Here is a 22,370-nt window from a genome sequence, read left to right as displayed (position 1 = left end):
ACCTCAATAAATCTGGGGAAAATAAAATAAATATTCAATCTATATTAGCTTGCAGCAAAGACAGACAACTAATCATAACAAGTGAAGGGCTGTTCTCATTTTGGGAAACCTTCACATGAGGGGTGTCACTGGAAGAAATTGTGATGTTGCAGACAGGAGGACAGAAGCCAGGAAACCTTGCTCTTCCCCGGACATGTTACTCAGGCTCTCTGATCTTCAGTTCTCTTATTTGCAGGATGCAGCTGTTTGAAGTGACTGGAACCTAGTACCCAATATATGTCAACTTCCTTTTTTTCCCTTGAAGGGCCAAAGTTTTTCAGGGGTGAATGAAAGAGTGTGCATAAAAGCTGGGGCTGTGGAAGGCACAGATGGGGCCATGATTCTGTCTCTGAACTGACTGCTAGAAAGATGAAGCTTATAAACTATTATTATTGCAGACAATGGAACACACAGCAGAAACTGCAACTCACCTGTGGCTTTAGTTTATCTTTCTTAAATGCATTTTCTGCTTGTCCCACATTCACTACCCCTTTAATTGTGATTTAAATTTTGTCTCATTACAGTGTATGTATAGGGTTTTTTTTTTAATTTATATAAAGTGACATCTATTTTACTGGTATGAAATTCACCTAGGCAGGTTTCTGATTCAGGATGGTCGTGTAGAAGGACATGTGTTTGTCTCCTCCTGCGAGAGCATCAAAATCACAACTAGCTGTTGAACAGCTATCGACAGGAGGACACTAGTGTGTTAGTCGCTCAGTCGTGTCCGACTCTTTGCAACCCCATAGACTCCAGCCCACCAGGCTCCTCTGTCCATGAGATTTTCCAGGCAAGGATACTGGAGTGGGTTGCCATTTCCTTCTCCAGGGGATCTTCCCAACCCAGGGATCGAACCCGGGTCTCCTGCACTGCAGGCAGATCCTTTACCGACTGAGCTGCAAGGGAAGCCCCACTGGAATCCACCAAAAAAAAAAGAAACCCCGTGTCCAAAGACAAAGAAGAAGGTGCAAGGAGATGGTAGAAGGGGTGCAATCGTGATAAAATCAAATCCCATACCCACCAGGTGGGCAACCCACAATCTGGAGAACAATAATACCAAAGAAGTTCTCCAACTGTTGTGAAGGTTCTAAACCTCATGTCAGGCCTCCTAGCTTGGGGATCCGGCAAAAGAACTGGGGATCCCCAGAGAATGTGACTTTGAAGGTCAGTGGCATTTGATTACAGGACTTCCATAGCACTGGGGGAAACAGAGACTCCACTCTTGGCACAAACAGAACCTTGTGTACACCAAGACCCAGGGGAAAGGAGCAGTGATCCTACAGGAGACTGAACCAGACCTACTTGCCAGTGTTGGAGGATCTCCTGTGGAGGTATGGGTCAACAATGGCCCACCGTGGGGAGGATGGCACTGGCAGCAGCAGTTCTGGAAGGGGCCCCTTGGCATAAGTCCACTTGGAGATCACCATCAACCCTACCATAGAGCCCACAGTCCCCAGGGCTGGGTCCCCTCATTTCAAACAATTTAAGGGAGGGAGTGCAACCCCATCCATCAGCAGAGGATTGGATTAAAGTTTTACTGAACATGGCCCTGCCCACCAGAGCAAGACATAGTTTTTCCCACCACCAGCACCTCCCATCAGGAAGCTTATTTACAAGCCTCTTAGCCTCATCCACCAGAGGGCAGACAGAAGAAGAACCACAATCTCAAAGGCTAGAACCAAAACCACATAACAGAAAGTTAACCAGGATGAAAAAGCAGAGGATTTTGCCCCAGATGAAGGGACAAGATAAAACCCCAGAAAAAAATAAGCAAATGAAGTGGAGACAGAAAATCTTCCAGAAAAAAGAATTCAGAATAGTGATAGTGAAGATGATCCAGGATCTCAGAAAAAGAATGCAGGAAATTCACCTAGGCAATCATTGCAATCTTCATTCAATCCATGTTTTTCTACTCTTTTATTCTATGATACACACAAATACACACACACACCCACACAACTTCTGCTTGAACACAATGAAGTGGTTACAAATTTCTCTCCATTAGCTCCCAAAACCTCACCAAAATGACACACAGAAATATAAGGCATTAACCCACAAAAAGAAAGGGAATTCAAAAAGAGGCAACAGTAGAGGGAAATTTTGAATCAACATTTGGACATGCAAAGTAGGAAGGGTGGTAATCAACCAAACAGAATGGAGGAGATTCCAACAGCAGGACATGCAAAGGGCATAGTGCAGAATCAAAGCTGTCAAGTTCCTCCAGAAAAAGACTCAGAGTCTGCAGGCAATAGGTCCTTTGGGTAGGGAAGGTCCACATACAGAAATTGACAGAAAATCTAGGCAGCAGTTAGACAGTGAGAAACTTTCAATTTAAAAGAGATCAAAGGAGGTGCTAATGCTAAAGAATCCCCAATGAGGTAGACTTAAGAGACTCCGGTTGGATCCCTGAATTGGTAAGATCCCCTGGAGGAGGAAATGGCAACCCACTCCAGTATTCTTGCTAAAAGAATCCCACAAGAAGGATTCTGGCAGGTTACAATCTGTGTGGTCGCAGAGTCAGATACGACTGAGCATCTGAGCACAAAACTGCAAGAGACAGATAATGCAGGGAGTAAGGGGAAATAAAACTATGATATAGCATCTTCAGAGAGCTAGGACACTAGACTGCAGTCATAATAAAGCAAAACAATGCAAGAAAGGAACAATCAGAAAATAAGTGTTGCAGAGATTTCACTGTCAGTCTCTTCTTCCTTAGTAATGAAACCTCCAAATTGTTGGAAGCAGTTATGTGTCCATCTACATTTTTAGACTCTTCTACAGATAAAGGTAACTAATAAAAAGAAATATTTAGGTGAGCTTCCAAGAAAATTCTGTTTTATGACACTAGCAGAACTTCCTATGGGTCTTCCACATGATCTCCTTAAGGCACATCATAAACTTGTGCTCCAAAATGACCACCCAAATGTAATTTTCCCCCCAAATGCTCTAGTTGCACAAAGGATTTAACATCACATCGGCCATTACAAGCACAGAGAGGGTGGCTGTACCTAAACTGAATAATGAAACCTTACTTTTAAATGATTTGGTAATAATCAAGAAGCCAGAAACTCATCTGGAGTTTATTAAGCCAAGAAGATTCATTTCCTTACACAAAAAGGATTACTGTAAATTACAGTGTGGTTGTCAACCACATTCTTTTACCAGAACTAAGGCCAAATTTCAAAAGTATCAGCTATTTGGCAAGTGATACCTTTCAGGACTTACAAGCGTTTTCCAAGTCTAAAAATGTTTGCAAATTGGCTTAAAAGCAATCAGTTTCATAAAGTTACCATTTGAATATAACACCTAAAATGCATTTCCTTTCTTCATGGAAACTATAAAAGCTTCTCTTTTCTAAAATAGCTCATTAGGCTCTTTTTTAGGAAGACATCTAAAAAATGTCTTTATTGGAAGGATCTTACAATTGAATACAGCAGAAAAGCAAAATTAATGACATGACTCAAAGACACATACACAAAACATAAAAAAGTAACTTGAAGGATTAAAAAGATGCATGAAGAACAAAGAATAATTGAAATAACAGTAACGTATAGAGGTGGCGCCAATGATAAAGAACCTGCCTGCCAACGCAGGAGATGCAAGAGACACGAGTTCTACCCCTGGGTTGGGAAGATTCCTTGGAGTAGGAAATAGCAACCATTGCAGTATCCTTGGCTGGACAACGCCATGCACAGAGGAGCCTGGAGAGCTACAGTCTACGGGGTCGCAAAGAGTCAGGCATAACTGAGCATGCACTGGCCCCTGCCCCACTCCCACTTAACGTATAGAGACTTGAAAAAACAATTTATATGAAAAGAAGCTTAATGTAAGTAATCTACATAACCTACTCTCTGATCTGAAACTAGAAGCTGAACAGAAAACAGTAGTGAGAACAGAACTCAGGGCAGCGTCTTCAACAGCACAATTAATATAGAATTCTCTTTCTTAAACTTAAAAGGTCTCAGGCAAGTTGATTAGCCTTAGATTTATACTGTAAGTTCACTGACAGGAAAGAATCAGAAGCTAAACAAGTGCTAAACAAGAAGCAGTACAAGTGCTAAAATGTACAGAGTCCCTGGAAAGAAAAAGATGACAAAGTATCATCAAGAAACAGAATTTAGGGAATTCCCCGTGGTCCAGTGGCTGGGACTCTGCACTTTCACTGCCGAGGGCCTGGGTTCAATCCCTGGGTGGGGAACTGGGATCCCACGAGCTGAGCAGCACAGCCCAAAATAAAAGGTAAAACAAACAAACAAAAACACAACTCATTGCTTGTAAGGCATTTGTTCATTCTAACTTCAAGGCCTTATAAACGAAAGAATTTTTATCACAGCTTAAGAACACTACAGAAGGGACTTAATAAAGACTCAAATTTGAAAATCAAAGGTCAGAATACACAGCAAGTTATCTAAATGCATTGTGGGATTCACACACACAGGCATCCATGTGCTCAGGTGCACACACATATCTGGAAAAATTAGCCACTCTAGGAAACAACAAAAAAAGATATCAATTATTCATCTAATTTTTAACTATACACAGATGTGCGTGTACGTGTGCACAGCCACTCACTTGCATCTGACTCTTTGTGACCCCATGGACTGCAGCCCACCAGGCTCCTCTGTCCATGGAATTCTCCAGGCAAGAATACTGGAGTAAGTAGCCATTCCCTTCTCCAGGGGATCTTCCCAACCCAAGGATCAAACCTGTGTCTCCTGCATCTCCTGCATTGTCAGGCAGATTCTTTACCACTGTTTCAGAAGAATAAGAACAAGGACACTTATCATCTGTTGAGTACCTACATATCTTTGTTTCCTTTTTTTCCTAAATCTTATGCCACCTTGCAATCCTCATTTTATAGTAGTGAGAACTTAGCCCTAGGGATGCTATGCATCTTGTCCATGGTCACACATTTTATCTGGACCTGCCACGTATGAGGTATGCCTGGGCAGGATTATCCCAAACTCTGCCCCTCTCGTCACTACAGCACGCTACTCGCAACAAAGGAACAAATCCAACATGCCGCAAATGTACACCTTCATGGCAACAATGTGCATCTCTAAAAGCTTAAAAAAAGCTTTATTTCTTTTACTACCATCTGTTTCTGATTAATATCACTTCTTAGAGTCACTAAATCAAAACTATTAAGATATATTTGTTCTAAATACTATAAACAAAGTATCTTCACCAAATTAATATCAGCTCAAAACCCGAGGAGAAGAGAGATACTTTCCCTGTTTAGGAAAGAGGAAATAAATTCAGAAGAAGATTAAAATGCCTTCCAGATGATCTCCAACACATCAAGGGCACAGACCTCTAAAAGACAGCTGTGTACTTCAACTTTAGTACTTTATGGGGAGACCAGGATGATGCCTTCAGACCTGCTGTCCTAGAGTGTACTCCCTTAAGTGTGAACGGTTTGTACCTCTGGTATACGTAAGCTGGGGGTAGGGAACAATTTTGTTAACACAAATGAAGAAAATATAGATTTCCTGGATAGCTCTTCCTACCTCTGCTTCCAGGCATGCCTGCCCCCATACCAAGACTTCCCAGAAAGATTTCCTGAAGCTTCACTTGGCTCCCACACTAACACACCGAAGCTCTATTTTCAACAGGTGAGAGACTTCTCTTGCCAAATTCAACAGCCTTGTTCCATTTTGTCTTCCCTTGATCACTTCTTTTAGTCCTGAACCCTGCTGCTAATTCTCTTCTTTCTATCTTTCATGGAACCAACACTTCCCTTAGGAAGCCTAACACACTCCTGGTTTTCTGCCCAGCATTTTGACCACAACCTCTCTTTCCTCTTCCTTTCCTCTGAGCAGAAGACATTCACTGCCGGGATACACACCTTGATCTTCTAGGTGATATGGTCATTCCCTGCTTCTGGTCCCATGCTGTCCCCTGGGTTCCAAATGATGTTGGAACCCAGGGGACAGAAATTATATTAAATTCTGTGGCATTTATATTCCAAAATGTTCATTCTTTATCCACAGTTTGGGCTTGACATTCTCACTAGCTTCAAATAAGCACTTTCCATGCTAAGTAGACTACAAGCTTCACTGTCCTGACAACACAACAATCCAAGGGGACCTTGCCCATGCCAAGCCACTGCTGCTGCTGCTGCTGCTAAGTCGCTTCAGTCGTGTCCGACTCTGTGCGACCCCAGAGACCGCGGCCCACCAGGCTTCCCCGTCCCTGGGGTTCTCCAGGCAAGAACACTGGAGTGGGTTGCCATTTCCTTCTCCAATGCAGGAAAGTGAAAAGTGAAAGTGAAGTCGCTCAGTCGTGTCCGACTCTTCACGACCCCATGGACTGCAGCCCACCAGGCTCCTCCATCCCTGGGATTCTCCAGGCAAGAGTACTGGAGTGGGGTGCCACTGCCTTCTCCGGAGCCACTGCAGCCCAACTTAACTCCCCTGTACACCATGTTCGACCCATCATCTCTCTGGCCCAACTCAAGGACCTTCTCTAAGAGCTTCCAAATTGTTCTCCCATTTCCCCCAAAGATATGCTATACAACACGCAGGCATTTATCCCCATGCTGCCCTGGAACTGTCTCTTACCTGCCAGGATGAGCTCCAAGAAGTACCACTAAAGTCAGCGCCCCTGTACCCAGCTTCCTCAATACATACAGGCGCATGCGTATACACTGTCTCTAAGCCCGTTTCATCTCAACACACGAAATTATTCAACCGTACCTATTCACATCTTAGTGTTAATTCACACTACATTTATATTAAGTCTGAGCATTTTCTTATGCTTTTTGTGAAATAAGAAAAGCATGAGACAGAAGCAGACATACAGAACAATACAACAGCATGTACATGCCTTAATATTAGGTCCAACTACAAAAGAGGGAGAGAAACAGAGGAAGATGAATGAAACAGTTAGGTTTTTCTGTTAGAAAAATCTAACTCCAAACACTGGTTCTATCAGTCCCAGAAGTGCTGGGAAAGAAACTTAACTTCTTTGAGCCACACTTTTCTCATCTGAAAAAAAAAATTTATATTTAACAGCTGGTCACTAGACTTGTGGTGGTGATCACTTTGTAGTGTATACAAAGGTCGAATTATCATGCTGTCAACTTGAAACAATTATCAAAATCATGTTTATAAAATAAAGCACTATCATTGAATTCACATGACAGCTAGGAGGAATAATTTTTTTAAGTGCATTAAGAGAAAGTCAGTTTGTATCCAACAGACAGAAAGTTTCAGCTTCCCTTTTGCCCTCATGTCCTACTGCAGTGCTTTGGAAGCCTGCACTCCTCAGCTTCATGTGCCATTGCAGAGTGATTCCTAAAAAATTGGTATTAAGTGCAGCACCTGGAAGTATGAAGTAGACTGACGTTTGAAACTGGGCCGAAAGGAGAAGTGTTCTCATTCTCAAATCTGTAATTATTTTCTCCTGTTTCCAAACAAGGTAAAGCTATTTTCAGCCTGTCTCCAGTTAGTTCCTGCAGACAGTCCATGCCCAAGTGAGAGGACACCAGTCAGGGAGTTGTAAGACTTTTTCATGACCAATACCATAGTTTCATGATGATGCACTATCCCCAGGGCAGGATATTCAGCTGAGGCGGCTCACCTGACAATTGTCTAGGATGTTTAGTGTCTTATGATACTTGCTTACCTTTAGGCATCTTTACAATTGGTTGAGCAAACTCAATTTCTCATGGTTGAAACTTGCATTTTAAAAACATGCTTTGAACTTGCTCAATCCAGAGCTGAACTTAAAAAGGAAAAACAAAACCAAAAAAAAACACCTTAATATAATAAAATCAACCTGTCTTATTGAGTGAAGAACTGCCAGAAAGCCAGTTATATCAGAGTTAGAAAATATCACACATAAAGAATTAAGATACTTGTTCATTCATCCATTTATTTTTCCATTTATTGACTGCCTTCTAAATAAAATACTCATATTCTTATAGGAGTAAGTCAAGTCGAAAATATATATCATATAACAGCAAGTGATGACAAGTGCTATGAGTACACGAGTATGGAGTCACAGGTGTGATTACTGCCTAGAGAGGGAGACGAGGAGGACGTGGTGTCATTTAAGCTGAGATTTAGGTGAGGGAAATACACTCATGCAGAAGGAACAGCAATGCAAATGTCCTATAATAAAAAACCTGTGCACATTTGAAGAATAGCAGGAAAGCCAGGATGATTGCAGCATGGCAAGCAAGATGGAGAGAGGGAGCAGAGATGAGATAGGCAAAAAGGAAATAGGTCTTGTGGGGCCCTGAAGAACATGGGTTAAAAATTCAGATTTTGTTCTCAACATAACGGTATCCAGTATGGAGGGCAGAGAGGGAAGAGCTGAATAAAAAATTCTCTGGTTCACATTTTTCAGGAGGAACCTGGCTGTTACTTTGGAAAAAGCAGGCAGTGAGGGGCAGATTCTGGGTGTATTTGAGGATATGAGCCACTTGGATTTCTTTTCAGCCTGGATGTGGGATGTGATCAAAATGAGCATCAACAATGACTCTGAAGTTGGGAACCTGAGCAAGCGGGTGACCAGTGGTGTCGTTTACTAAAATGGGAAACATTAGGGGAATGAGAAGGTAGTGGTTGGGAGGAGAAACTGAGAATTTTGTTTTGAACCAAGCGTGACGTGCCAATATATTTGACCTATAAATGGAAATCTTGAGTGTGTGTGAGTGTGTGTGTGTGTGTGTGTGTGTGTGTGTGTATACACATACATGTACGAGGTGGGTCTTAGAGACAATGTCAGGGTCAAGAATACATATGTGGAGGCTATCAGCACATAGAAGGTGTACAAAGCTATGGATCCAATAACACCCACAAGGGAGAGGTTGTAGACAAAGAAGAGGTGACACGGAAAGATGAATGAACCCCAGGAGTCTAATATTTACTCAACGAATTAGGAGTCTACAAAGGAAAACCAGAAATATCATGTAAAATGGGAGAAAAACCCAGAGGGCAATTGCAGAAAATGTTGCAAGAAACAAGGTGCGGTCAACTATGTCTGATGCTACTGATAGATGGACAATATTTTTATAGGCAACAGGGTAAAATTCCAAGTTGATCAAAAAACAGCACTCAAGAAGTAAAGGCAAAAATGCTTATTTTCTCCTTCCTCAGGTAGAATGAGAGACTTTAAAAACAAAGAAGAATTCCAGAATCAAACTTTGTTACAAGGTTGGTAACAACTGCCCTTCCTTTCAATATTATGAAATGGTGTTATAATAAAATAAATCAGGTATTCCCTTCCCAGCTCAGACACCTAAATCAAATTTAAATCTAGTCAAAAATGTGGAATCTTTTATCATGGTCTGTGCTTCAGTCCTTCCAAGTCTAAAACATTAACTAGAAAGTGCCCTCATCAAAGGGCTTCCCAAGTAGCTCAGTGGGTCAAGAATCTGCCTGCAATGCAGCAGACGCAGGAGACACAGGTTTGATCCTTGGGTCAGAAAGAGCCCCTGGAGGAGGGCACGGCAACCCACTAAGTATTCTTGCCTGAAGAATCCCATGAACAGAGGAGCCTGGTGGGCTACCGTCCCTGGAAGCGCAGAGTCAGACACAACTGAAGCAACTGAGCACACACACACATGCTCATCAGAAACCATGACATACATCTCAAAGCACTATATAGTCACAGTCTGAACAATTTTTGTTATACCATGGGCTACTTAAAATCAGGTATTATAAAAGAAAAGATTGAGACTCTTTTAAGTTGTTTAGAGAAGAAGCTAGTTAGATATCATTTATCTCCTACTCTAACTTAAAGTATAGCTTCATGTCATGATGTAAAAATCTTTCCCTTTTTAACACTTTAAAGGGCTCATGAAGCACCTATATACACCAGAGGCCTCCCTGGTGGCTCAGGGGTAAAGAATCTGCCTGCCAACACAAGAGACACAGGTTCAATCCCTGGGCCAGGAAGATCCCTTGGAGAAGGAAATGGCAACCCACTCCAGTGTTCTTGTCTGGAAATCCCATGGACAGAGAAGCCTGGTGGGCTATAGCTTATGGGATTGCAAGAGTTGGACACGACTGAACAACACATAACATACACCAGAACATACAAATCTAAAGTCTGCAATTACTCAAGAGTGTCTATCAGCAATGCTGTGGCTTAAATAATATTCAATCATGAGTTTTCCAGGCACTAACATCACAAGACAGAACCTGTTGCATGTGCAGGACTTGTCAGAAACAGAAAGCGGCTAATCGCACAGCTTTAGATGGAATGAAGACCGACAGCCCATTCCCTTCCTGATTTCTAAATCCTTCACCACGATTTTACTGACCGGTGGCCTCGTGAACAATAGGGTATACTGATTAAGAGTCAGACTGCCTGCTTTCAAATCCCCAACCACCATTTACTAGTTCTAGTGTTTCTTTGAGCAAATTATTTTACCTTTCATCCTTCTTTCTCCTCATCTGAAAACACACACACACCTTTGGGAAATAACAGTCCTTCATTATAAGACCATGTAAGTATAATGCTCTAGCCACGTGTCTTTCACGTGATTAAAAAATAAAAAAATAGTGGTGCTTCAATGGTCAGTTACTCACCTACTCTTGTAAAACCTTCACTAGAAGGCAAGCCACCATTCAATTCAGTCCATTCTGGTGTAGGACTGCTCTTTATTTATAGAAGGTCTTCAAAATACTTGAGCTGAAAGTCTCACTGTGCCCACTCAGTAATTACCAGTTCTGCCCTCTGTGTGCGTGCTCAGTTATGTCCGACTCTCTGCGACCCCGTGGCCTGTAGCCCACCAGGCTCCTCCGTCCAGTGGATTTTCTGGGCAAAAATACTGGAGAGGGTTGCCATTTCCTACTCCAGGGGATCTTCCCAACCCAGGGATTGAACTCACGTCTCTTGTGTCTCCTTCAGTGGCAGGTGGATTCTTTACCATTGCACCACCTGGCCCTCTGAGCCCAGAGAAAACTTTCCTAATCTCTCTCCTTAAGACAGTCCTCCATGTACTTAGAGACAGGTGTGATGTCTATGGCTGCGCACCACCATCTAAACGCACATAAGCACCAAACTGAGCAGCCCGTACTTAGGAATTAGAACCAGGTTTTGAGAAGCCAACGGGGGAAGATTTTGCACTTTCTGAAAAAGCTGTTTATGGGGCCGTGTGGCAATTCATCTGTAAGTGGCAGAGTGAGTGTGCTCACCTCTGTTTCAAAGCTGTGCAGAGATGACAGTTATTATCCTTACTAAGGGCTTTGGGTACATCGAGAGTGTTTTTAAAGAAACATACCCAACAATTACCTTCAGCAACCGTAAACACGGGTACACATAATTTATCATTTCCTTCAGCTCAAATACATTACTGACAGTTGACAGGTTTAAGGAGATCTCCAGACATCAATTAAATCAGTCAACCCTTTGACTGCATGCAAAATTTCATTTGTTCAACAAGCACATGAGAGCTTTCTGTCCGGGAGTGGAGGCCATGGGAGCGATACAGGAAATTCAGTCTGCAGACAGTAACAGATGAAATAGTTAACCTACACTCTATTTTCTCTGAACTAAAACAGTCTAACTAAAAGGTAATTGTGTTGATGTTGCTTGGTTTTTCTTAACTAACATTCTCAAAACAGTGCTTTTCTAAAAACTCACATGCTGTTGAGAAGTGATTTTTTTTAACTTTTTATTTTGTATTGGAGTACAGCCAATTAAGAATGTTTTAACAGTTTCAAGTGGACATCAAAGGGACTCAGCCATACATATACATGTATCCTTTCTTCCCTAGACTCCCCTCCCATCCAGGCTGCCACATGAGAAGGTATTTTAAAAGGAAGGAGGCAGTAAAAGGAGTCAATTAGTCTCAAGAGAAACCCTTGACCACCCGAAGCACCCTTGGCATCCAGAGAGAGCGAGCGGGCGAGTGCTGCCCCGATGGGTTGAATGAATCACATAACTCCCTGCCACATACTCCGGACATTACTCCTCTCTCAGCCTCAGAGAAGCTTTAAGATTTTCTGTGCTTTGCAAATGGCTGAAGCAACATCAAGGTGCCCTACTTCCTCATAATGACCAATTGTTCCATTTTTCCTCTCATAACTGGAGATGAGGTGGAGAACTCGACAGGTCTATCTCCAAACAACCAAAAGCAAAGTGGGACCATCAGGAGATACTTCCTCGATGGCTCTACCATGCCCATGACCCTAGAGACTCACCTCAGGAGTCCAGGGGCCCTATGTGCCTCTTGTGACTGCCTTTGGGGAAGACCGAACCCTCCTTGTTTCAGCTTCACCCTTTCTCACTGGAAGAAACCCAATGAGTTATCTGTTAGATGGGGCTTCCCTAGCAGCTCAGACAGTAAAAAAAAAAAAAAAAAAAAAAAAATCTCTCTGCAATGCAGGAGACCAGGGTTCGATCCTGGGTCAGGAAGATTCCCTAGAGAAGGGAATGGCAACCCACTCCAGTATTCTTGCCTGGAGAATTCCATGGACAGAGGAGCCTGGTGAGCTACAGTCCATAGGGTCACAAAGAGTCAGACACGACTGAGTGACTAATGCCTTCACTTTTTCATTACTGGTTAGATAAATATCATTAGTGATCTGAGAAAAAGTAGAACATACATCTTTCATCTATTTACTTAGAAAATGCAAATGACAACTTCAATTCTGGTCAGAATAATGAGAGGTTGGGGCCCCCTACCCCTGCTCATGGCTGCAAATTAGCACAAAGCTTTCAGAGGGTAACCTGGTGATGTGTGAAAGAGAAAGTGTTAGTTGCGTTCAGTCATGTCCGTCTCTCTGCGACCCTGTGGACTATAGGCCACCAGGCTCCTCTGTCCATGGGATTTTCCAGGCAAGAATACTGGAGTGGACTGCCATTCCCTTCTCCAAGGGATCTTCCTGACCCAGGGATTAAACCCAGGGCTCCCACATTATCAAGAATCAAAAAATCATTCATTGCCTTTGGCCCAGTGAGTTCATTTCTCTAGCTGGCTCAAGAGCACTCTTTATGAAAGGTGCAAGTTCCTGGTATCTTCCCCACTTTAAGAAGAGGTCCATTTCTAGTTTTCAGTATACTGGTACCTTGAAAGGAATCAGGATGCCTGACACTGCTAGAATCCTACCAGTTCCTCAGGAAATACCTTGTCGTATGTGTTTCCACTTTCCGGAATCAAGCGATTCTAATAGCAGCTCAACCCTGGTTCCTGGTTTGTGTGAATCAGTTCCTTCCCAAGAGAATTTTGTGAATGCCCTCATCTCTTACCATCCCTCCTGCCCTAAGACTCCTCCTTATTTGCTAAATAAAGGTGTGTGCTCAAGAAACAGTAAAATGCTGCAAAAGTGAAAGTGAAATCTCTTAGTCATGTCCGGCTCTCTGCGACCCCATGGACTGCAGCCTACCAGGCTCCTCTGTCCATGGGATTTTCCAGGCAATAGTACTGGAGTGGAGTGCCATTTCCTTCTCCAGGGGATCTTCCCAACCCAGGGATCAAACCGGGGTCTCCCGCATTGTAGACACACGCTTTACTGTCTGAGCCACCACGGAAGACTAAAATGCTGCATAAAGAATTAAAAAAAAAAAAATTGACATCAAGACACCTCTTGGCTGCTCACAACTGCCCTGAGCAATCTATGATGCTAGAAATCAGAAGAATGGAACGATAAAGACTGATGTGCCCTTCTGCAAGGAAACCTTCCTGAGCTATAAAAATACTTGATAACATTATTAGGTTGCTGGGCATGGACCTATACATTTGACCAAAGGTAGACTGCAACTCTGGGCTTCCAAGGTGGTGCTAGTGGTAAAGAGACTGCCGGCCAATGCAGAAGACTTTGGAGGAGGGCACGGCAACCCACTCCAGTATTCTTGCCTGGAGAATTCTATGGACAGAGGAGCCTGGCGGGCTACATTCACAGGGTTGAAGAGTCAGACACGACTGAGTGATTAACACACACATGCACAGCCCAGCAAATACCTGGTACAAAGTAGGCACATCAAGGGCACTTTTGGATAACAAAGTGACTGAATGTAACTCCCATGAGGGAAACCATTAACTAGAAGGCAGGAGTAGAGTGACCTCACTCAGGAACAGGGTTAGGGCAGAAAAGGAAATACTGAGCGAACAGGCAAGCTCACACTGGCACCCAGAGGAAGGCACATCGTGTAACTGCTCCCAACCAACTGCCAAAGCGAAGAGCTCAGCTTCAGACACTGGGAGAAGGGAAGAATCTCGGTCCTTCAGTTCAGCTTAGTTCAGTTGCTCGGTTGTATCTGACTCTTTGCAACTCCCAACTGCAGCATGCCAGGCTTCCCTGTCCATCACCAACTCCCAGAGCTTGCTCAAACTCAAGTCCATTGAATTAATGATGCCATCCAACTATCTCATCCTCTGTCATCTCCTTCTCCTCCTGCCTTCAATATTTCCTGGCATCAGGGTCTTTTCCAATGAGCCAGTTCTTTGCATCAGGTGGCCAAAGTATTGGAGCTTCAGCATCAGTCCTTCCAATGAATATTCAGGGTTGATTTCCTTTAGAATTGACTGGTTTGATCTCCTTGCAGTCCAAGGGACTCTCAAAAGTCTTCTCCGACACTACGGTTCAAAAGCATCACTTCTTTGGCACTCCGCTTTCTTTATGGTCCAACTCTCACATCCATACATGGGTACTGGAAAAACCATAGTTTTGACTAGATGGACCTTGTAATGGTTGGCAAAGTAATATGCTGTCTAGGTTGGTCATAGCTTTTCTTCCAAGGAGCAAGCGTCTTTTAATTTTATGGCTGCAGTCACCATCTGCAGTGATTTTGGAGCCCAAGAAAAGAAAGTCTGTCACAGTTTCCATTGTTTCCTCATCTATTTGCAGTAAAGTGATGGGACCGGATGCACGATCTCCGTTTTTTGAATGTTGAGTTTTAAGCCACCTTCTTCACTCTCCTCTTTCACTTTCATGAGGAGGCTCTTTAGTTCTTCTTTACTTTCTGCCATAAGGGTGGTGTCATCTGCATATCTGAGGTTATTGATATTTCTCCCGGCAATCTTGATTCCAGCTTCTGCTTCATCCAGCCCTGCATTTCACATGATGTACTCTGCATAGAAGTTAAACAAGCAGGGTGACAATATACAGCCTTGATGTACTCCTTTCCCAATTTGGAACCAGTGTGTTGTTCTATGTCCAGTTCTAACTGTTGTTTCTTGACCTGCATACAGATTTCTCAGGAGGCAGGTAAGGTGGTCTGGTATTCCCATCTCTAAGAATTTTCCACAGTTTGTTGTGATCCACACAGTCAAAGGCTTTGGCATAGTCGATAAAGTCTGGTCCATAGGTTTTGTTAAAGCCACAGCCTCGGGAATTCCCTGGCAGTCCAGTGGTTAAGATTCTGCACTTCCAAGGCAGGGGGCACAGGTTCAATCCCTCATCAGGGAACTAAGATCCCACATGGCATGCTGCTGCTGCTGCTGCTGCTAAGTTGCTCTCGTCATGTCCGACTCTGTGCAACCCCATAGACAGCAGCCCACCAGGCTCCCCCATCCCTGGGATTCTCCAGGCAAGAACACTGGAGTGGGTTGCCATTTTCTTCTCCAATGCATGAAAGTGAAAAGTGAAAGTGAAGTCGCTCAGTCGTGTCCGACTCTTAGCGACCCCATGGACTGCAGCCTACCAGGCTCTTCCATCCATGGGATTTTCCAGGCAAGAGTACTGGAGTGGGGTGCCATTGCCTTCTCCCCACATGCCATGCAAAGTGGCAAAAAAAAGAAAAGAAAAAAAATTTTAAAGCCACAGCCCTAAGACTGTACTTTCTCTCACAAACATTTATGCAGCACTGAGCCAAATCCTCAAGATAAAATGTTGTTCCCACCTTCAGTTAGCACCTAGTCTAGCGTGGAAAAATGGACGTAATTATACCACAGAGTGCAGAAAGAGAGATCTACACAAGCAATAGAGACGAGGAAGAAACGAGTGGGGTGGAGGCTTGGTAGCCCAGAAAAGGCCTCACACAAAGGTCAACCATAGACCCCAAGTGTGGGAGATTAAAGAGGTGTACTGAGTACTCCAATCACAACAGTCTGAAGGTTAGAAAACAGCACCCTGAGCATGGGGAAACACAAGCAAGGATTAGGGAACACTTTTAATGGGCTTCCCTATTGGCTCAGATGGTAAAGAATCTGTCTACAATGCAGGAGACCCACGTTGGATCCCTGGGCCAGTAAAATCCCCTGGAGAAGGGAATGGCTACCCACTTCAGTATTCTTGCCTGGGATATCCCATGGAGAGAGGAGCCTGGGGGCTGTGGTCCATGGGGTCACAGAGAGTCAGACATGACTGAGCAACGAACACACAACCTCTGTACAGTCAGCGCCTCATCCAGCTGGCATCATCACCACTGGAGGCGCAAAGAAGAAAACCGAGGCCTACGGGATTTGAGAAGCTGAGCCACGACTTAAAGATTTAATTTCAAAATGGTGCTTTTTTTCTCTTTCTTCCATTGAGATTTAATTGACATACAGCTTTGTCTAGGTGAAAGGTGGATCCCCGAACAATTTGACATATATTGTGAGATGAATACTACCGTAAGCTTAGTCAACATCTATCTCTTCAGTTACAGAAAAGCTTTTCTTTGTGATAAAAACATGAAGATTTACTCTCTTAGCAACTTTCAAGTATACTATACAGCAATGTTAATTATAGTTATCCTGAATTAGATGAAAGTGGTCAAAAGGTACAAACTTCTAGTTGTAAGGTAAATAAGTTCTGGGGATAAATGTATAAATCTATGCTCTTTATCTCTATGCTATCTGGCGGTTATGTAAATAGTAACGCACAAAATGAGCAAAAACAAAGACATAAAGCCACAGACCAGATTGTAAAGGGCTGTGGAAGCTACATTTCACAGCTTAATGTATATGCAGACTTTAAAATCTTTTCATGCCTCCACAGAAAACAAAAATCAAAATCAATTTATGTTCTGAAAAACTAATTCCAGTTTCAACAGCTACAATAAGAACTGCTTTCTTACATTTAAAATTTTAATCAAATCTTTATCATCAGAGTCTTTTCAAGTTTAATATCTGTCCATCGAAACCATATATTATTACCAGAAATGTTTCTATGAATTCAGTTAAGATTTTCAAATGCATGTTTACATCACTTTCCATCCATCTGAAAAGCAACAGTACAAATCATGAGAACCTTTGTTTGTCTGCAGACAACACCACTATGCACCGAGGACTCAAGTGCACTCAGCAAATCCTTTCACACCAGACCACAGGTGGGAAACCACCAATAGAAGGGAAACAGCTTACAGAGAAGAAGAGGGCAATCACTTAGGCGGATTATGTAACTATCAGTGGGAGACTCACAGAGTGGAATTCCTTAAAAATTTAGCACTAAATGCACACTAAAGTGATGACCAGCACACGATCCCTAAAGGACAGAAATGGGCAGGTGGAGAAACAGACCAGCTAGATTTAACTGGGGAAGGATTCACACTCTGGTGCCAGGCATGACAATGAGCTCAACTGGCATCTCTTTGGTCCTTCTACAAGATGACAGTGATACTGAAAATATCAAACCCAGAGATAACAGGACTGGCAGGGGAGCAGGAAGGTGTGGAATTAAACTAGCCTGTTCTGCTCCAGTCATAAAAATTACTGCTGTGTTTAAACCTCAACCTAGATAGGAACATGAAAGTCACAGACTGGAAATAGGTAACCAACCAAGGCAGTGAGCAATAATGTTCAGTTTTCAATCTCATTGGCATTTTGTCTGTTTATGACAGGTTTTTTAATGCCCCCCCCAAAAAAGAAAGACAGAGGCAACTATTTGGTACAGAAAATTAAAAGGTGATGCAGAAAAGGACTAAAATTAGAGGGTCTGGAGTGCGTTTTCTGCCACCTCCTCTCCCACTCCATGACCGTGCTAGACTCAAGCTTCCCCTTTGCCATCACCTCCAAACCACTGGCTTCCAATGACTGTTTAATCATAAACTAGCTCGCTACATTATTAATATTCCAAACTGCATTTTCAACCAGATAATAATCCACTATCATGATGTTGAATTATCTTAGAAGGTTATGTTCCTACATTTGTTTTTATTTCAAATATGAAACTAAGCAGAAGTTAAGTATATATATGCTTTTAAACAGCAAAGAACAATTTGAAATAAAGAGTCATAAAATGACAATAACTGGCAGAATAACAAGCACTAGTCCCCACCTTACCCTTTCTCCTCTTCCTCCCAAAACAAAAAACGATTTTAATTTTGATTTTAATTTTGGTTGCGGGAGTAATACATTAGTTATTTAAAATTGCTGATGGAGCACGGAAATGGCAAGGACATACCGGCATGGACTCTGGTAATCTTTCAAAGATTTACAAGGTTATTGGAGTCTTTTGACCTTGGGCTAGTCAAAGCTGCAGCTGAAAATAAAGGTAGCTCATTAGGTCATATTATGTACAATACATATAATATGTATATTATAGTATTGTTGTTGTTGTTTAGTCATTAAGTCATGTCTGACTCTTCTGCCTTCTACTCTGCTTCTGACTCTCTGTCTACTTCCTATGGACTGTAGTCCGCCAGGCTCCTCTGTCCATGGGATTTCCCAGGCAACAATACTGGAGTGGGTTGCCATTTCCTTCTCCAGAGGATCGAACCCGTGTCTCCTGCACCAGCAGCAGATTCTTTACCACTGAGCCACCAGGGAAGCCCACTATATGATAGCATATATCAAGGATATATTTATTTGTGTTTTATATGTATATATAAATGCTTATATATGACATAATTTACATAATATAAAAATACATATGTTCATACATGTGCATTATGTATATATACATAAACATGCATACATATGAATGAAACATTTATGCTTCAGTGTATGTAAAGTATAACATAATGGAGCAAGAATATTAGTCAGCAGGAGAAAGATTTACACTATAATAGCCCACACTTTCCAAAATACTTTATATACTTTGCAATCAATATTTTATTTTCAAATTAGGGGTTCTCAGAGTTAAGATATTTTATGGCAATGAGACAGTCATTCATCCTGCTTCTTTTGGCAAGAGCAATATTTTAAAATATGTGCTCTGGTTGTAATGACAAAGCTAAGAAGAAGGATACATTCGGACACTAACTGAAGAAATAACGTAAACCTAGCAGCGAACACCAAGCTGTCACTTCAATGTCCCAAATACAGTGAATATGTAAATTATTCACATATCATCAGTGAATGTACTGCCTTGCTCCCTGGGGCATGAGAAAAAGAAGTCAATTTTAATTTAGTAAGAGTTAACCACATTCAAATTATAAGGCAAAGCCTTTAGAAACATTCAGTTTTCTGCTAATGAGGAACAAAACACTTTACCAAGTTACCAAATTATTGCTGACAAACACTTTGGGGGGAGTGGGGTGGGGGTTGGGGAGATGAGCACATTCACCACGTACGTGAGATAACTTTTATCACAACACATCACAAACCCAAAGTTTATCACAAATTTCTCACAGAAATCTTATCCAACTACAAGCAAGTTATCACCAAAACAGAGATCTCAAAATCTGTATGCTAAAAAAGGAAAGGATGTGAAATCACCAATAATCACAGTTAAGCAAACACTGAATTTGCAGGTGTAACCTCCACACTGGAGCCCTGTCTGGCCAAAAATGTATCCCATATTTCTTCCCTTCTCCCTCTCTACATCCCTAACACTCAAACACAGAAGGGCAAGTTTAACTTCTAAAATTATGCAGTACACATACTGCTAATGGAAAACTACCTTTGAAAGGCTTGACTTGTCAAGGTTTATGAATGGGGGAAGTTATTTCTCTTAACTACATTGCTGGAATTTTTCCACTCTCATTTCAATTCAGAATACAGTGTTTATTCTTCTCCCAACCTCCCCATGCCCTCGCCTCACACCTTAAGGTCACCTTCAAACCAGCTCAAAGTTTCAGTACAAAATGATGGCAAAGCTAATTTCTTAGACGCCCTCCACCGACTGGCTAGGTGGTAGTGAGACATTCACTTTCCTTTAGTGTGAAAACCATAACATTTAAAGCTTATTCTTTTTTTCCCCCGCATACATTTAATTCTTTGAGAAGAAATAAATTAAGGTACTGTTTGCTTTGGGATTCTTGAATATGCTGTCTTTCCCATGGAAAAATCTTTAATCCTAATTTGAATATTTAAATACGTTGAATAGCCCAGCACCTGGCTTCAATAACCCCTAAATGACTGCCAAGCTGGTAAAGACAACACTTCTCTAACAAGCAGTGGTTCCTGATTTACATCTGCTCGGAAAACTTCCTCAGCATCCTTATAAAAGTCATCTTTGACATCCAAAAAGATAACGGCTAGAAGTCCTGGTGTTAACATTTCACAGACAGAAGTAACCCTAAGGCGCTGATCCTGGATATTCCAGGAGACCGTCTCCTTTTAAAGGCAAAAACTGGAGTGGAAGATCTCCTTGAGGCATAGCTGGGTAAATAACCACCCTTGAGTGAGTGATTTCAGGAGATCTTAGTCTTATCAATGCCGACTTAGGAAAGCCTACGCGCCCTAACTTACACAACCTGGGCTCCGGAAGCTACCTCGGAGAAAGCATCGCTCCAGGGGCGCCACAGGTGTCTTAGGGTCCTCCATCCGCCCTCCCATCCGACACACAGTACTGCCCAAGCTGGTGTATTTCAGGCGTTTCCATTTCTAGCCACCGCCGGAAAAAGGCACCCGAGGACCCTGAGCCGTCTCCGCCCTGCAGAGACATCCCCGGAGTCCTGCCGCGGACGTGGGATGGTCCGCAGGGATGCGCGGTCCCCAAACCCCGTGGGGCCGTGGCAGAGGCGCTCCGGGAAAACTCAGGGAAACAGTTGTGGGGAGCGCAGCGACAAGCTTCGCTGGACGTTAAATGATAAGAGACACGGAACTCGGAAAGTCCCCCGAACTACGGCGCGAACCAGCCTGACGCGCCGCGCCCGCGAAAGTCCGGGAAGACGGCTGAAAGTCCAGTGGCAAGAACGGCCAACTCGTGCGGAAAGGAGAGGAGAAAAGGCACTCACCTCCACCCATCGCTGGGCCTCGGCGAACGCCAGGGCGCAATCGGCCTCCGCCTCCTCCATCCCTTCCAGAACTAGAGGGAGAGAGAGGTGGTGGGTGCGCAGAAAGGCGGCAGTGCCGCGCACGACGGGCCAGATGCCCCGGCCTCTCTCCGACTGCAAGACTCCGGGGCACGTTGTCTCTTTCCCTTTGTTGCGAAGTTGTTGAAACTTCGGCAAAGTTTCGAACCACAAGAACTTGAAGACGTGGCTTTCTCCAAACTCCCGAAAACGCCGCGGGGACCGGACTGAGCGCGGGAGGCGGGGAGGGCGACCGGAGGAGGCGCGCGGCACCAGACCCGAGGTCTGTTTCGACTTCAAAAGTCGCAGCGAGGCCGCCGCCCTCCCGGAATGCCCCGCCCCGGCCCACCCCCAGGCCGCCCAGTCGCCGCTTCCGTACCCCCTCCTCTCCCCCACCCCCACGGCGCCCCTGGGCTCCCGGCCGCAGCCGCCTTTGTGGTCGGACAGTCTGGGCTAGGGGATGCCACCGTCCTCCCAAAGGCCGTGGCCCGGGCCACGCTCCCGCTCCCGCGCCTCCCGCCGGACCGCGGGCCCCCATCCTCTCCCCGGAGGGGAGGCGCCCCCGCGCCCGCATCCTGTCCGCATCCCTCTCGCCTCCGCCCGCCTGGCCGCCTTCCCTCTCCCGGGGCCCCGGGAAGCGGCGCCCCTACCGCTCGCGGCCGCCCGGCCCTCCTGACATACCAGGAATAGCTGCACACAATTGCACCTTTCCCGGCCAAGAACGTCCCCCGCGATGGAGCTCGTCCCGGCCAGCCGCCCTCACCTGCTCCCGCTCTGGCCGAGCCCGCTGCGCGCCCGCCCCGCCGCCAGGTGCGGACAGCCCCTCTCCCAGGTCTCCGCCCCCTTCCGTGGCCCGGGCCCTCCTGGCGGCAGGTGAGGGTACTGGCCTAGGCACGTGCGGCCCATTACCCTCAGCTTGGGCCCGCCCGGCTCCTCTCGGCTTCCAGGTGGGCAAGGAGGAAGGTACCTGCCACTCCAGTCCCGGCCCTCCAATAAGGGTCCGAGGAGAAAGAAAGTCAGCCCCCACCTTGAGCGTCAAACCCGCCATCCTGCGTGGTTTGGGGACACGTCCGGAGCAGTAAGGGATGTGTCATTCACCTTCCGCAGGGGCCCTGGGTAGGTGCGCAGGTCTGGAGGGTAGGAGGCTCAAAGGCTGGAGTGTGTGGATTCTTTTCATACTCAAATCAGATCTCTGGAGAGGAACCTGCTTATCTGTCTAGGCTCCCTGGAACCTCGCTTCAAGCTCTTGCCCTATCCTGGCCACACACTGA

General features: G+C 44.2%; 1 protein-coding gene across 2 annotated transcripts in view; it reads right to left on the bottom strand.

The window, feature by feature from the left end:
* Positions 1 to 21,919, bottom strand: part of LMO7 (LIM domain 7) — a 220,969-nt gene extending 199,050 nt beyond the window's left edge. The window contains exons 1-2 of one of the 2 annotated variants that reach the window (XM_055542674.1): positions 21,781 to 21,919; positions 21,043 to 21,113 (exon numbers count right to left, since the gene is read on the bottom strand). In XM_055542674.1, coding sequence (XP_055398649.1) covers positions 21,043 to 21,102 — 60 coding nt within the window. In that variant the 5' untranslated portion in view covers positions 21,103 to 21,113; positions 21,781 to 21,919. The remainder of the gene's footprint in view (positions 1 to 21,042; positions 21,114 to 21,780) is intronic. The other variant, XM_055542681.1, reaches the window with a different exon arrangement.
* Between the last annotated feature and the right edge of the window lie 451 nt (positions 21,920 to 22,370).

This window comes from Bubalus kerabau, chromosome 12 (genome assembly GCF_029407905.1).
Source record: "Bubalus kerabau isolate K-KA32 ecotype Philippines breed swamp buffalo chromosome 12, PCC_UOA_SB_1v2, whole genome shotgun sequence".
NCBI classification, from domain to species: Eukaryota; Metazoa; Chordata; class Mammalia; order Artiodactyla; family Bovidae; genus Bubalus; species Bubalus kerabau.
Note: the sequence above shows the minus strand (reverse complement) of the source record. Positions and strands in the feature narration are given on the sequence as shown.